Source organism: Zalophus californianus, chromosome 3 (assembly GCF_009762305.2).
Source record: "Zalophus californianus isolate mZalCal1 chromosome 3, mZalCal1.pri.v2, whole genome shotgun sequence".
Taxonomy (NCBI): Eukaryota; Metazoa; Chordata; class Mammalia; order Carnivora; family Otariidae; genus Zalophus; species Zalophus californianus.
The window spans coordinates 103,936,525-103,953,088 of record NC_045597.1 but is presented as its reverse complement, the minus strand read 5'-3'; the positions used below and the strand labels follow the sequence as shown (position 1 = coordinate 103,953,088).

Below are 16,564 nucleotides of genomic sequence, written 5' to 3'. Positions count from 1 at the left end.
AAAGGGTTTAGAAAATACAACTTGAAAACACAAAATATTCCAATAAATACTTATCTGAATGGAGTTTGACCTTCTCAAAGTGATCTAAGGGACATTTCTTGAAATTTAAAGATAAAAAAATAAATAAAACAAAACTTCCACTCCAATCATAGATTTAAAAACATTAGAAAAATATTACTCTACCTCAGTTAAATGATTCCAGCATGCTTTCTACCAATAAAGTCCTCCTATGAATACTTACAAGCACATACCATTTTATCCAAGATTAAATATCACATTTTTGGATTGTTCAAGGTTAATGATGGAAGGCAAGAACTCCCAGAAAAATGCCTCTGAAGTGAAAAGCAAAGTAGCCCTAATGATGGGAAATCTTTCCTTAAGCTTTCTGTGCAAATATATACACCACTTAAGGAAAATATTTGCATGGAGAAAATCTAATGCAACTGAAAAATAAGTATCCCTGTGTGCCAGAGGGCATTCCAGTAACACTGGAGAACTCTAGCTCCATGTATCTGTCAACATATGCACTTTGTTCTTCTTGAGGTATTCTCCTCTGCATTATACCTACATGGGTATTTACTTTTTCCAAGTACAGAATGTACACTGCATTACCTCTGAATAAAGATGTTTGCTGAAATACACAGACCATTTTTTTCTCAAGATAACCTAGTCAGCAAATTATGGAGCAAAGCAGGTGGTGAGTACTCACTGTCTGACTGCCCCAATAAACAACCTGGTGTTTATCCAATGGCCAGCTGGTGTCATCTGTCCACTTTGCATTATGGAGACATGAAAAATGATGAATAGGGGTCACTTCCCAACCACTAGGAATGCTGTTCACTGCCCTGGCATTATGGGAATTTTCCCAACCTGCTCTGGGAAGATGTTACATAGTAGTAAACTTTCATAACTGCCAATGAAACCTGGCAACAACGAGCTAGTTTCATGTTTGAGAAACAAAGTTTAAAACACAGTGAATTCACTTGATAATCTAAAGGAGAAATAGGTTGGGTATGCAGTGGCATCACACTCCATTTACTTTCAAATGCCCTCTTTGACATGGAGGAAACCTGCTTGTCAATGAGACGAGAAAAACCTATGTATATTCTATACTCAGTAGACTTCTATTGACCCAGACTAATGATAAGATGTTGTGCAGAGGAAAGAAATCAAAGCTCACTGACCACTCAAAGTGTTAGAAATCAGATTCCAAATCAGAATACTCATTCATATAATCTATTATACAATTTTCTTCCTAAAAATGAGCTTTACTAACCCATTGTTTGCTACAATCACAGGCCAGGTGAAAAACAGGAACTTTCAAAAGACTGGACAGAATCACTAATAAATCAAAGTAGAGAATGGGTCAAAACAGACTTCCCACAGAGACAGCTGTAGAAATTCATAAATGACTATTTAGATGTTTGACTACATTCTTAAACCAACCCACAAGTTTTGTGTATCCCAAATTGGTATTTCCAGTCACTTACTGGCTTCAATGTGACAGAGATTGTGTATTTTCAAATTTTAAGTCATTTTAAGTTAATGACTTAAACTTCTGGGAAAGAAAAATATGTCTTCCTAGCAGCACAAATGCCCAACAAGACACTGTCAAGAGTCCTACAGAACCCTGACCATGGCTATGTGGAAATCTCTTGTCTCCACAATCTGAATGGGATGCTGACATTTTGCAGGGATGCTGAATGTTACATATATATATATGTAAAAGTAAGTTACCCTTGCAAATTAGCAGGCCTCTAGCCTGATGAGATTTCATACCAGTTTTTGTTTTTGATTTTTTCAACCAAAATGAAGATATTTCTTTTGGTCTTATCCACTTAACTCTAAATAAAGTCTGAAATAAAGGGCACATACAACAATTAATAAATTCAGATGATGAAAAGAAAACTGTCAAATGTTATAAGAAAAATATTCACAGCCGATTTATTAAATATATCTCAACCTTTTTCTTTCTCTCTAAGCATTTAAATGAGTGTCAACTCCTGTAGGTATGGAAAGACCACGATAACATGTGGAGAGTCAAAGAGGAGCACTTCTCTGCTAAACTTCTGTCATAAATCATCCAGAATTTCACAGAAGGTGAAATGCAAAATGTGCAACCAGACTACATTTTCAATTTCTCACTAGACAAAAGACTGCTTCAGCTACCAGGAGGCCAGCATGTTCTCATAAGCATGACCATTGCTGATATCCCACAAATGATTAGGGAGCCATTCAGGTATGTAAAACCCACAAAGACTTCATGGAACTGATATGAACCAGTAGTAATTTCTATTTCTCCCCACAAAAATTGAGAGTGTAGGTCAATGTTGAAAATTAGTCCTTTCACAAGAATAAGACAAACAAACTCTAGAAGTGCTTTACAATGGTAAAATTGATACCTCTGAAAAAAAGGATTCTATATCCATTTTCAGTGGCTGAGGAAGTGTGGGGGGAGGAGGGGCAGTTTCCCCCCATCACACCACGGAACTCTCCAAGACCAGCTGGGTGTCCTAATATTCAACTCAATTCTGACACTACCTAGAAGTAGCATCTGAATCCACAGGTAAAAGGCTCAGTCCTATAAGACTGCCCTCCACTTCCGAGGCCAACTATAAGCCCAGGTGAGCTATGCTTCTCACCAACCAGCTACAAATCGGAGGTTCCAACAACCCTCTCTAACTGAGGATGCCAATCGCAAGTCCACGTTAAAACATTAAAAATGGTTACCTGTACTTCAGACCAATGGGCTATAAATCAGAGGTTCCCACAACACCCTCCTTGGGTTTGATTAATTTGCCAGAGTGGCTCACAGAATTCAGGAAACGTGTTTTACTCAGTAGATGACCGGTTTATTGTGAAAGGATGTAACTCAGGAACAGCCAGATAGAAGAGATACATAGGGTGAGGTATGGGGAAAGGGCACAAGGTTTCTACCCAGCATGTTCTCCAAATCTCCAAGTGTTCACCAACCTGGAAGCTCTCCAGGCCCCCAATCCTTTTGGGTTTTTATGGAGGCTTCTTTACATATGTATGATTGATTAAATCATTGGTCGCTGGTGTTGGATTCAACCTCTAGCCCTTCTCCCCTACCTGGAAATCATTTGGAAACCATTTGGTTGGTTCCTCTGGCAACCAGCTCCAATCCTTAGGTGCTTTCCACAAATCACCTCGTTAACATAAACCCAGTTGTGGAGGGAGGCAGCTTGTTAGGCTTGTTAGGAATAACAACACACCTATTCCTTTTTCTTTCTTTTTTTTGAGTCACAAGACACCCATTTCACCTATCTGGAAGCGATTTCAGCAACTGAGGGCAAGAGACCAAATGTAACCAAAGATGCTGCCATTGCTCTTATTGCTCAGAAAGTTCTGAGAGTTTCAGCAGCTCTGTGCCAGAAATGGGAAGAATATTTATTTCTAATTATAGATCACAATGTAACCCTCTGCAATACTACAGAAGGCACAGAACAAACTGTGAAAAAGTCCTCAGCCCTATAGACATAATATATCATGACAAGCCTCTAATATCTGCTATGAGATGACAAAGCCTGACAGTCATTTTTCATTAGGACTCAACCAAACAAATGATCTTCTTGTTTCCACAGCGGGAGGTTGGGAGGAAGAAGTAGTATGGTTATTCTAATACTCATTATTATTTTCATATTTTGTAAGAATGCTCTTTACACAATTCCCCCAGGGCAGAGAACAGTAATAAATGTGCATTATAAGTAAAATAAGCTTATACCTTATTTTGAATGGTTATGTGCCAGACACTTCACTAATCACTTTTATATAACCAATTTAACTCTCACAATCTGAGAAGGAGAAGTAGGTTTTATTACCCCCATCTTAAAGCCGAGGGAAAGGATGCTTCCACAAGTTAATTAATTTTCCTGAGATTGTCTAGCAGGTGAGTAGCAGGTTTGAAATTCCAACCTGGCTGACTTTAGACTCCAGGTTCAAACCTCTATACTATTCTTCCTGAATTCAAAGAGAAGCAACACAAAAGTGACCTTATTTGCCTCTATTAATAAATTATACATGTATTACCACAATTCAAAAATTATTTGGTAATATTAGAAGCCACTATTAGTTGTAACTACTCAGTCAAAAAGGATGTAGCTAATACAATATGTTGTTGACCTCTATTTAATTAAACAAATACCTTTCATGAGATAACTGATTACATTGCTTGATAATGTGTGTATCTATCCAATTATGGCAGTGGTTAAAAAGAAAGAAGAACTGATAAAAAGAAGGAAGAAATAAAGAAGAGAGAGGAAGGAAAGAAAGGAAGAAAGTGAGAGAGAAAAGGGCATGGAAGGAGTGAAAGAGGGAAAGAGAGAAAGGGGATCATGGGGGAGACAGGAAGGAGGGAAAAAAGGAAACCATTGCTGAACGTCAATCCCATGCGGAAGCCACTCTGAACCCATTTTGTAATTTCCTTGGGTTCTATGGATTACACTTCACTTCATAAGTCAAAACATTTCACTTCACACACCAAGAGAATTATAAATGGGATAGACACTTGATATTCTTCCAAGAGACTGAATTTTTTTTCTAAACTGTAAGATAAAGGTTTAAAAATGTCACTTTTCTCATTCCCATGTAACTTACGTATTTTCTAAATCACCCTTCATTTCAAACAGCCCATTGTACTAAAAGCTTGGCAATGAAGGAAAGAAACCACCTTTAATAGTTTTGTAAATCTTGACAATTTATATGTAAAAATGGTTCCTTAGGAATGTCAGTATTATGTCTAGAACTGATTCTGGTCGAATGTTATATAACTGAAAAGATTTGGTATTTTTTTTTTCTTTAACTTGGAGAGAATTGCAGCCCTGAAATCTTTACAAGGTATAGTATTTGTTAATAATATACAAAAGCATGTTATATATCGACCTCAAAAAAGGCAAATAAAACTTGTTTGGTATTGATAAGTTGAAGACTACCCAGAGGAATTCTGTATGCTCTGTCTTGATAAATTGAAAACTGCAGAGAAAGCTCTAGGTTCACTGTATTGCATTTAGGAATAATCATATAGTTTTCTTTCGGACTATGTGGCCTTATCATAAGTCAAGGCAAAAGCTTACCTTGCAGCAATGTGGCATCGGACTTAAATGTAAGTATTCAAAGGTAGGAAAGCTGTGTTTCTCTCCCTTGGGAGAATGACCTGTTAGAGAACGGTCACGTCATAGGGCAGATATCATTAGCAACACGTTTCTTTGCCACATACCTCGGTCATTCTGACAGATGGCCTTCAGGATGCGATGCCCCAGGCCACATTTTCCATGATCAGGGATACAGATCCCTTCAGACGCCAGCCATCGGTAACACATTGGATCCTCACAAGGAACAGACTCCACCAAATGAGGGCAGTGGCCTGCCGGCCCTGTGGATTCCATGAGAACATGGCGCCGTCTCAGTCTAAACCCTAAAAAGAAAAAAAAAAAAAAAAGTTTCACAGGATTCCATCTTTATCCAACAGAAGAAAAGCAGCAGCAACTAGAAAAGAGATGAAACTTTTATTTCATTCTCTATAGTTCTAAAAGGTGTATTATTTTAAGGTGTTTTCTATTATGGAAAATGGAAAGGGGATACGAAAAGAAAGGGAAAGAAAATGGACAAGAACTAGAGCAGAAAATCTGTCCTCCAAGACTTAACAACCTTGGAGAAGCCACACATAATCAAATGGAGTAGTAAGTAGCTTATGCCCAATGGCCTCCATAAACCATTAGAAGTAAATGAAGACTCTCAGAAACAGCCTCAACATAGATAAATCCACATTTTATTTTTTTCTGTTGTTTTTGACATTCTGATTACTCCGCATTAAGGTGAAATGCATCTCCATTTTGGCATATCTTTGGTAACCAAGAAATTCACAGCTTTATGCCCTGAGATTTCCAGGTCAGACTGCTCTAAGAAGACAGTACCTCTTTGAACCGCATTCCCCACCTTGGCTTGACATGGGTCCCTGGACTATTATTCAGTTAAAATAAATGTAATGTGGGCCCAGTGCCCCACTATAATAAGGATATAAATGGGCCTTACACGCTACGAGCTTACAGAGCCACAAACTCAGTGTTGCAAGAGTCAAGCAGGTACAAATTGAGGGAAACGAGTCAACATACACCTGTGGGGGGTGCTGAGGCGTGTGGTGAAGTGGAGGGTGTGTGCTTGCTCTAAAACAGCTTTTGTGGACTGTTGCCATGAGGAAATGTGGACTCTCTGTTAACTAATCTTCTAATTTTTGTCCAAGAAGACAAAATTCCAAGTTGTGTTTTGTTTTTATATGACATCTCTCCATGTTTAATTTATCTTTTTTAAAAAACAAAGTGGCCTAAAAGAAAAAAAAAGTGACTGAGAACTAGATACGACCCTTTAGTCTGTGAGTTTTCCATCTCTGGCCCTTATGACACATCACTTTTGAAGGCTATGCCTGCCTTCCATGGATCTCGTATTGTACTTCCATTCTCTAATGCACCAAATTCTGTTTACCAGTTTAATTCCTTTAATTCCTTTTATTTTTAACAAAACCGATCTTATTGGGTGATAACATTTGGAGGAATTATTCACTTATTCCTCCGGGTAGTTCAAGGAGAGACAGACAGATATACTGAGAGATAGACTGTGATAGGATAATAGAGAGTATGCGAACACCGAATTCCCAGCACGAGAGTTAGATACCCCCACTACCCTTCCCACAAGAGGCGGGGAGAAGGAGAGGTAACATGAGAGGGAGCACGAGAGGTAACAAAGCCAGGTGTGTCTCTCTCCCAGATTTCCCAAGGCCATGCCTATCTTCCCACCAGGAGTAATGAAATGAAAAGGTTCTAAAGCTCAAGGCGCAGTTGGCAAAAGACTGGCTCCTGGAAAACCACACAGCCCAGGAGGTTTGAACTAATGGACACATGGTTTTAGGCCACAAGAGGGAGCCGAGCTTCCTTAGAATATTACAGGGCTGGACAAGGATTTTAGATTAACAGTCTCAAGTGTTTTATTTGGGTTTTTTTTTTTGGTCCAGGGTATGAACCTATGAACTCCAACCTATGAACTCCTTTCTTTCTTTTCTTTCTTTCTTCTTTCTTTTCTCTCTCTCTCTTTCTTTTTCTCTCTCTCTCTCTCTTTCTTTCTTTCTTTCCTTTATTTATTTATTTTTAGAAAGTGGGGGAGAGAGGGAGAAAAGGGGAAGACGGCCAGAAGGAGAGGGAGAGAGAGAATCTTAAGCAGCCTCCACACCCAGCACAGAGCCTGACAGGGGGCTCGATCTCACAACCCTGAGAGATCATGACCTTAGCCAAAATCCAGGGTAGGACACTTAACCTACTGAGCCACCCAGGCGCCCCTGAGCTCCTTTTAAAAGGGATTCTTCGATTCTTACGTTGACAATCAGCCACGTGGGGGAAGGCATTCAGCCAATCAGAGACCACATTCATGATCATGGCATTGAAAATATTAAGGTCAGGGACAATTAAAATAATAGATGGCTTCTTCCATACTTCATACCTATAAATCTGTATCATTAATTAGTTAAAACAAAATCTTCAGAAGGGTTCAGTTCCCTTCCTGAGCCACCTTCAGAAGAGACACAGGAAACATAACAAGGTTTCCAACTGCACTTGATAGTCATCCAATTACAATGAGCTCCAAGGGCTCACCGCCACACAACTTGGATGACTTCTATTCTTACATGTAATGTCCATATGCTGCTTATTTACAATCTTATGTTTGTCCTTGTTTGGTTTATCTGTTCAAGCAGGACATAGCACGCGTCTCCATGATTTATAAGTTTTAACAATTGTCTCAGAAACCTGGTCGTCTTTGCTGAGGACTCTGGGTGTACCTAGAGCTTAATGCCATTGAGCGGTATGTGCAGTTTCCCTCTATAAATCAAATTGCATTCATCTCACCATAAATCTATAGATTACATCTCCTTAGTCAATAAATTCTTCCCGTCTTTCATTTGTGCTGCCCTTGTCCTGACTGTAACTAGGATCAAATCACAGCACAAGCTCAGCATAAAACAAAAACCTTGGAGTCTCTTGTTAGTGCTTAACTTTAATCACACACATGTTCATGCCTGCAGTACACATCAGGCTTCCCCCGGGTGCTTCTGTTCTGAAAGATACACGACTGCCAAGTCCACAGTGGCTGGGGCCAGCCAACCACTTACCTTCATTTACCGAATTCCATATTAATCAGATTGTATCATTCAGTAAACATTAGCTGCCATATGTAGATCATTGTAATGTACTGTGGGAAGCCACAAGAGGAACAGAAAACATAAATCTATTCTTCACAGAACATATAGTCCAACAAGGGGAAAAGGCACATGCATTAATTAAACATCTACCCTATCCCAAGATGGTGCCAGCCACTTTACTTATATTACCCCAAATTAATAAATCTTCAAAACTATTTTGCAAGTTGTTATTCTCATCTTATGCACGTGAAAACTAAGATCAGATGAGACTTTACTACTGCTCCCAAGGCACATTATTGATTAAATGGATATGTATGAAATTCAGCCGAGGACTTTTTGAGTCATCACCTCTTCATGACAAAGCGTTCAACTCAGCTCTTGTGTGTGATGTGTGCTAGCCCGACTCCATACAGTGAATCTATAGGGACTACGCATCATTTCCTCCAAATGAAGATGGGTGTATAGATTGGACAGTGGAATTTTAGGCACAAGGCATCAAGAAGGAGTTTTAATAATCACTTAAAGACTATAGATTCAATCCACTTTTAACGAAACTGGTATTTGCAGGATTCTTTTTCTTTTATGAACCCAAAGTTTAGCATCTATTCTACTGGCTTACTACATATTCTACTTTTTAGAAAAGAGTGAATTGTGGGTTGGGGAGAGAAAAGGGACAGAGTACAAATGGCAGAAGATGGGCCAAAGTTTTTTTAAATGAAACCAAAGGAAAATTAAAGGAGACATGGGAGGTAAATCTAGGTTTGAGGATTGTACATCCTCAGGTGCTAGAGGCCCTGAAGTATCCCCGTAAGCTTCTATGGAGCTATGCATGGCCAATACTGTGTCTCCACACTAACACCACTGCAACAGGCTTGAAGCAGCAACTTGCAGGTTGACTGAGGATGACAGAAGCTTATTCCATCTTAGGCATCCATTTACTCCTCATCTTTGGCAGCCTTGGGCATGGGGTAACAACTTTGAACAAAAGACCCTGAGCACACTGATTCCAACTCTTTAGAAATCAACCACCATTCCTGCAAGTGCAGCATTTTACAGTATCATTATTAGTTTGCACCCTGCTGTGAATACAGAAAATAAGAAAAAGCAATGATAAGGCAATTGTGATTATGAGAACTCTCAACACTTAGAATGAGAAGTACGCACGCACCCCCACCCCACTCCTAACACACACAGACATAGAACAAAAAGGAAAAGAAAAAACTATAGCATACATATTTTCTGTAACAAAGCAAAATGATTTTATAGACTTCTCATTAAAAGTGGATCTATGTAGCAGGCAAGGATGGAAAACGGAAATTTTCCCCCACTGTTGTTATATAAGATCTAAAACATGCAGTATTTTCCTGCTTTGGCGTGTTATTTAAATTGATTTGTTTCAGAGCATAAAAGACTGTCTTTGTAAATATAGTCATGGCTTCTCAGTTTCAAGATGTCCTTTCCTATGGGGATTTTAGAACTTTAAATGTGTGACTGGGGGTAATACCATATTCGGGGTGTTAAGGAACCCCTGAAGTCCTACCACATAAGCAGTTACCTATTGTGACACTGTATCAGGAAGCCTCCATCAAATTTTTCTTTAAAACAACTTCTGTAGGCAAGGATGTCTTTCTAGAATATGTCTGAAAGGGACAAGGATGTCATATAAATGTATGCCTCTATATCAAAAAGAATTTTTAAAAATGTATTATACTTTCTATAGAGTTCACCCATCAGCAATTTTTTCAGGTTATTTCTCTTTCATATATCTCTAATTATAACTCCCTGGGACTGTATCAAAGATAAAGCAATGAATGATAAAACCTGATCCAATTTAAATTCCTCTGAAAGATGCCCTAGCTTCACTTGACAAGTACCAACCTGCTGAGTACTGTTCCCCTTGTCTGCCTATCACAGACCTGGTGGGAAGTGTGAAGGCTGGGGACAACAGCTGATTTTCTAACGTACTTCAAATGGCTGACAGCCACAAAGCTTACAGGGTTCCTGATTGAAGGGTGCCTGCCTTAAAACAAGAGCCATGGTAAGATCATCTCTAGGGCAACTAATTTCTTCTGTTAGGTAATACAACATTAACTGCTTTTCCATCCTTTTCTACTATTTTTTTTTTTAATGTGAACAAAAGGAACATGCCAAAGCAATAACACAGTTACTGGGAAAAAGACTAGTGAAGAGAAAAAAATAATTATCTCCAACTTTACACATTCATTTTCTTGCTATTGTTTGCCAGTATTTCCCTCAAATCCTCTATCATATATAACAGAGTATAAAATAACTAAGGACATATATATATATATATATCCTAGACTTTTGCTACTAGGTTCACTGCATTTCTTTAGGGTAGGGAATTCAAATGTGAAGCTAAACAGTTCAGTTTACATCCCAGAGTTTTGTAATGTTTAATGTATTAGCTTGTATATTCCGGCCTCTGTGGAATTCTGAATTACATTTCGTTTGTGTCAGTCAGCGACTCTGGCAGACCCCATGGTAGGACCGTGGGACAGACTGAGATTGAGAAGATCCCAGACCTCATGCTCGCAAGTCAGCAGAAATAAAAAAGAGGATTACTTACCATCATCATAACATGCTTGTACTCCTTGTAGGCACAGAATCATTTCCCTAGAGGGAAAACTCCATTCCTTATTTTTCCCAGGAGGGATTAGAGGCAGGTGGTCCTGGCAGATTTTAGCAAGACCTTAAAAATCAAAATTGTCTCTGCTCTGGGGAAGCATTTATAAAATGCCGAACTCCCAGACCTGAATAACAATCATTGCTGTGTACAGGCTCTTCTGTCTGGGATTACTTAGTGTCTAGGGCAGGTCATTTAGCCTAAGAATGGGCCCTATAGAACAGAGACTGTTTCTCATCAATCCCAACATGACCCTACACATTTCAGGCGGTTGTGGTAACACTAAGACCTTCAGGTGAGAAGCTCTATTGTCTCCCCCCTTTCCTTCAGCTCCAAAGGCTGAGCCTCTCTTAGAAAAACTTATTGTTTGAGGCAAAAAAACACAAATTCCAGTCACCTGCTGCTCTCAAGCTAATCTTAGAACACCCTTCTTTTCTCACACAACTGCAGTCTACTTTCCCTCTCCCTCCAAAGGTGACACACTAGAGCTAAGACAAATCCCATGCCCCATGCCTTATCTCTTACATCAGTGCAATGATTGGCTCTCAAGACTAATGCGTCCCACTGGCCAGTGGGGTGAATGTGGGCAGAGTGCTTCTCTGCTAAGCTTGGCACTGGACTTGCGCCTTGATCCAAATTTCCTTAGGCTTCAGAGGGAATCACTAAGGAAGCCCAGTGTTTGAGGGAATACTAGACTAGGGAGACAGGAAACCAGGTTCTTAGTGCTGGCTTGGCCATTATTAAATCCCTGTGGGATTTAGGACAAATGGGCTCACTTCTCTACACTTTAGTTTTGAAGTATTATGAAGTATCGTATCCTTGCTGAGCCTAAATGCTGATGCAAAGTTTGGCAGTATATTAGTATCTTAGGGCTGCCAAAAGAAAATACTGCACTGGGTGATGTAAAACAACAGAATTTTTTTGTCTCACAGCTCTGGAGGCTAGAAGCCCAAAATCAAAGTGTCAGTAGAGCCATGCTCCCTCTGAATGTTCCAGGGAAAGACTGCTCCCATGCCTCTCCCTAGCTTCTGGTGGTTGTCGACAATCCTTGGCATTCCTTGGTTTATACAAGCATCACTCTAATGTCTGCCTTTGCATAGCATTCTCCTCTGTGTATCTCTGTGTCCAAACTTCCCTCTTTCTATAAGGACATCAGTCATTAGAATAGAGCCTATCCTAATCCATTATGGCCTCATCTTAACTTGAGGCCATCTGCAATAACCCTATTTCCAAATAAGGTCATATTCACATATACAAGGGGTTAGGAATGAAGTTCTTTTTTTTGAAGGACACAATTCAACCCACAACAGGTGATGTCTAATGAATGATGGACCAGAGTGAATTTACAAGAGTTGATCCATACAATAGAGGAACAGGGGCAAAGAAAAGGTTTGCCATTGAAGCATCTTGGGCCCAGGGGGCAAGTAGAGGGGTCTGAATGTTGTGAGTTTCCCAGCTGAGTTCCATGGACCAGTTCAGAGTTATGTGCAAAAGGAAGATTGAAAGAAAAGTTGAAAGAGCACTCTTCACAAAAGGTTTTGTGAAAATTTGTTCAAGTAACAAAAATTACAACACAGAATGAGGAAGACAGCATTCTCTGAATTGCTGTAGAAATTCTATGGCCCAGAACAAAGGGGAGAAAGCATTTAATAAATATCTATTAAGTTTAACCTCAGCATTACTTCTACCATCTTGTAGTATCAGCATCTCATATTTCCTTGAGGGAGCCATCCCTTCCTGACTCTCAGTGGTGAGACTTGGCCAGCCTTGTCCCTCTAGTGGTGGACACATGCCTAGGAGTTGACCAATCAGAGTGACTGGGTCAGGGTTATCACATGACACAAAGCAGCCAATGAGATTCAATTCCAGGACTCTTCCTGGAAGTATTAAGGAAGACATTTCTTTCTACTTTTCTAGGATCTAAAATCAAAATTACCTCTTTTTTCTTTTTGTGGTGAGAATTTTAAAGATTTACTCTCTTAGCAACTTACAAGTATATAATACAGTATTGTTGATTATACTTATCATGCTACACATTGGATCCTCAGAACTTAAACTAACCTTATAACTGGACACTTGTATCCTTTGATAAACATCTCCGCATTTTCCCCACCACCCAGCCCCTGGTAACCATCATTCTACTCTGTGTTACTATAATTTCAGGTCTTTTAGAATCTACATGTAAGTGAGATCATATAATATTTGCCTTTCTCTGACTTATTTCACTTTGTATAAGGTCCTCAAGTTTCATCCATGTTGTCACAATGGCAGGGTTTCCATCTTTTTTTATGGCTAAATAATATCACTATAAATATGTGAGTGTATGTGTGGCTGCAAGCACATGCATGTGTGTATATATCATATTTCCTTTATCCATTTATGCATCAATAGTCACTTAGGTCATTTCCATATCTTTACTATGTGGATAACACTGCAAGAAACATGGGGATTCAAACAGTAGATCTTGAATTGGGTTTCTGTCACTTACAACAAAAATTATAAAATAATATGAGGCCCACTTGGCCTGGTTGGGTTCTACAACTTTGAAAGCAAAAGGCAGCACTCAGTATAGCAAAGTTGCACAAGTATCTACAGCCATGGCCACAGGGGCTGGCAGAACCTGAGTCCAATCCTTCATGACTTTCTAGACAACAATCTAAATGGATTGGCACAGGTTGAACATAGGAGGGCTGGTTCCAATAACATGTAAGTTACCCTGGGGAGTCTCATATGCAGCTACAGGAGACTTACAAGGTCCAGTTTAATGCGAAATTATTTTTAATAAAAATAATACAAAATAATTCCTAAACTGAAGAGGTTTAAGGGACATTCTGGCTACAAGTCTAATTAAAAATCAGCACAGGCCTCTTCACTGCACCCCTCCAGGTTCAACTGAGATCCAGTTTTCTATTATTTGATAAAAGAGTCAAAATTAGCGTCTTCCTCCTCAACCTAGACTCCACACACATCCTCTTCTGTCTTAGAATGAAAAGTCAGAATAAAGAGAAAAGCCCAGGGCATGGGTGTGTGAACTTGGACATGCCCATGTGTGCATGTGAGGAATCTGGGAATTGCTAAACTGTGAGCTTTCAAATGGACACAGAATTAAGCTGAGAGCACCAGCTTTGTAGCATCAAGCACTTGGCCAGGTATTCTTTCTTTGCATGTGATATCTAGGGTAGTGCTTAGCAAACACAACCTAATTTCTGGAATGTCCTTGGAGCTCATTTCTCTTAGAAAAACTAATATTTCTTTTTAGCATTGCTACTTAAGGGAACATAGTATCAATACAAACTGAAGGGTCAATGAAAGAGAGGTCAAGGTGTCACCAAAAACGAACTTTTGAATACAAAGATGTGCGCGTAACAGCAAATGAAAGGAAATAAGACTACAGAGGCCTACAAAATTAAAAAATTATATAAAGTTTGAAGATTCCACTTTTAGCCCAAAGACATCAAAAAGTAAACAACACACATAAATGCCCCTTGTGAAAATCTGAAACAGAACATCAAATTCAGCATGAAGAAATCTGAAAATAGATAGGCAAAATAGTTGTTTCCTGATGTGATTACAGAAATAACGTCTAATTTCCTCACTATAACCATTACAGATATAAAACATTGTTATACCATATTTGAGTAATAGTCACATCACCAGCTATGAACCTAACTGGAAGCTCGATCAAGGTCAGATTCTTGCTTCATGGACATGTCCCCAGTGGCCTCCCTAATAATTGAATGCTCTCAGGCTTGAGCTGGTTATCTACATTTTACAAACAAATATTGTCTTAAAGCAGGCTTAATCGGCTACTTAGCTACCAGAATAACTGTGTGTACACTGGAAGTAAATGAAGCAGACACAAACAAGACACTCACCTTTTCTCCCCTGAGGATCACGGCAGTTTTCATGGATGCACAGGCCCCAGGCTGACCAGGAAGATACTATACAGTCTGTAGAGCAAGGGATATTGCAGAGCTGAGAAGCTGAAGGGGCACGTCCCAAACATAATGTCTTTTTCACAGGTCTAGAGACTAAAGGATAAAAAAATAAAATAAAATAATGGTCTATGTCACATTCTCTAGATACTCCCAGAATTATTGTCTTTATTTATGTGCCTACCTTGCCCACATCACTTTTCTGGTTAAAGAGTATATACAGGGGAGGAGCAAGATGGTGGAGGAGTAGGAGACCTAAATTTCCTCTGGTCCCAGAAATTCAGCTAGATAGGGATCAAACCATTCTAACACCTACAAACTCAACAGGAGATAGAAGAAAAGTAGCAGCAACTTTCTGAACAGAAAAGCGACCACTTTCTGGAAGGTAGGACATGTGGAGAAGTGAATCCGAGGCGATATTCCAGAGGATAGATGGCGGAGGAGGGGGCCCCGTCAGCCACTTCTGGCAAGTGATAGAGCCGCGGAGCACAAAATCAGAACTTTTACAAGTCGGCTCTACTGAGGAACGTCGCTCCAGTGGCTAAGAGGGCGGTGGAACCCTCGCGGGACAGTGTGGTCTCAGGACCCTCGGGGTCACAGAAAGACCGGGGGTGCCTCAGTGCAGCAGAGCTCCCAGGTATCAGAGCGGGGAAGCCGGCTGCAGAGACAGAGCCGAGGGGAGGGCTCTCAGCTCGGGGTTGCCATAAACCGTGATCCGCGGCAGTCAGGCCACTGCTCCTCCAGCAGGGACCCAACAAGCGGCAGATCCGGGGAGACTCCCCTTCCTCCCCGGGGAGGAGCAGCACGGGAGCCCACCACAGGGATCTGCTGGGTTTGGAGACTCCACACGGGGTCGGGAGCCAGAGATAGAAACACTTGGTCACAGGCCGGGTGAGCACGGAGTACGGCGGGAGACCGGAGAGACAGGAGTGGCTGAATGCTTTTCTCTGGGGGCGCACTGAGGAGTGGGGCCCCAAATTCTTGGCTCCTCCGGGTGGAGATTGGGAGGCCAACTTTTTCACTCTCATCCTCCAAAGCTGTACCGAGAGCTTGCAGGGAACAAAAGCTCCCAAGAACAAACCGGAGCAGATTGCTTAGCCTGGACCGGCAAGGGCAGGGCAATTCCGCCTCCGACAAAGCCATTTGGGAACCACGGCAACAGGCCCCTCCCCCAGAAGGTCAGCAAGAACAGCCAGCCAAGACCAAGTTTACCGATCAATAACAACAGCAGAACTCCAGCGCTAGGGGAATACTGCACATAGAATTCATGGCTTTTTCCCCCCTGATTCTTTAGGCTTTCAAAGTTAATTTTTTTTAACTTTTTTTTCCCGAATTTTTCTTTTTCCCTTTTCAACCGACATCTTATCAATCACTTTTTTAAAAATCTTTTTTATTTTTCATTATTAGAGTCATATTCTATCCCTTCATAGTAGTTAACCTTATTTTTGGTATATATCTAAGTTGTTCGCTCTTTAAAATTTTGGGATACACTTTCTTCTAACAGAACAAAATACACCCTGAGTCTCTAGGGTATGGCTTTGTTTTAGTCGCCTACCTTATCACAGTCTCTCCCCCTTTTTTTAATTTCTCTCCTTTTTTTTTTCAACCAACTTCTTATCAATTCCTTTTATAAAATCTTTTATAATATTCATCTTTACATTCATATTCCATCCCTTCATTGTATTTACCCTTATTTTAAACATATATAAGCTTTTTTTTCTTTAAAATTTTGGGAGGAAGTTTCTTCTAACAGACCAAAATTTGCCCAAAATCTAATGTGTG

The 16,564-nt window shown here is 40.1% G+C and overlaps 1 protein-coding gene across 1 annotated transcript in view; it reads right to left on the bottom strand.

Moving 5' to 3' along the window:
- THSD7B (thrombospondin type 1 domain containing 7B) overlaps positions 1–16,564 on the bottom strand; it is a 772,830-nt gene that overhangs the window by 458,230 nt on the left and 298,036 nt on the right. The window contains exons 5-6 of the mRNA XM_027590003.2: positions 14,723–14,878; positions 5,237–5,434 (exon numbers count right to left, since the gene is read on the bottom strand). Of these exons, the coding sequence (XP_027445804.2) occupies positions 5,237–5,434; positions 14,723–14,878 (354 nt within the window). The remainder of the gene's footprint in view (positions 1–5,236; positions 5,435–14,722; positions 14,879–16,564) is intronic.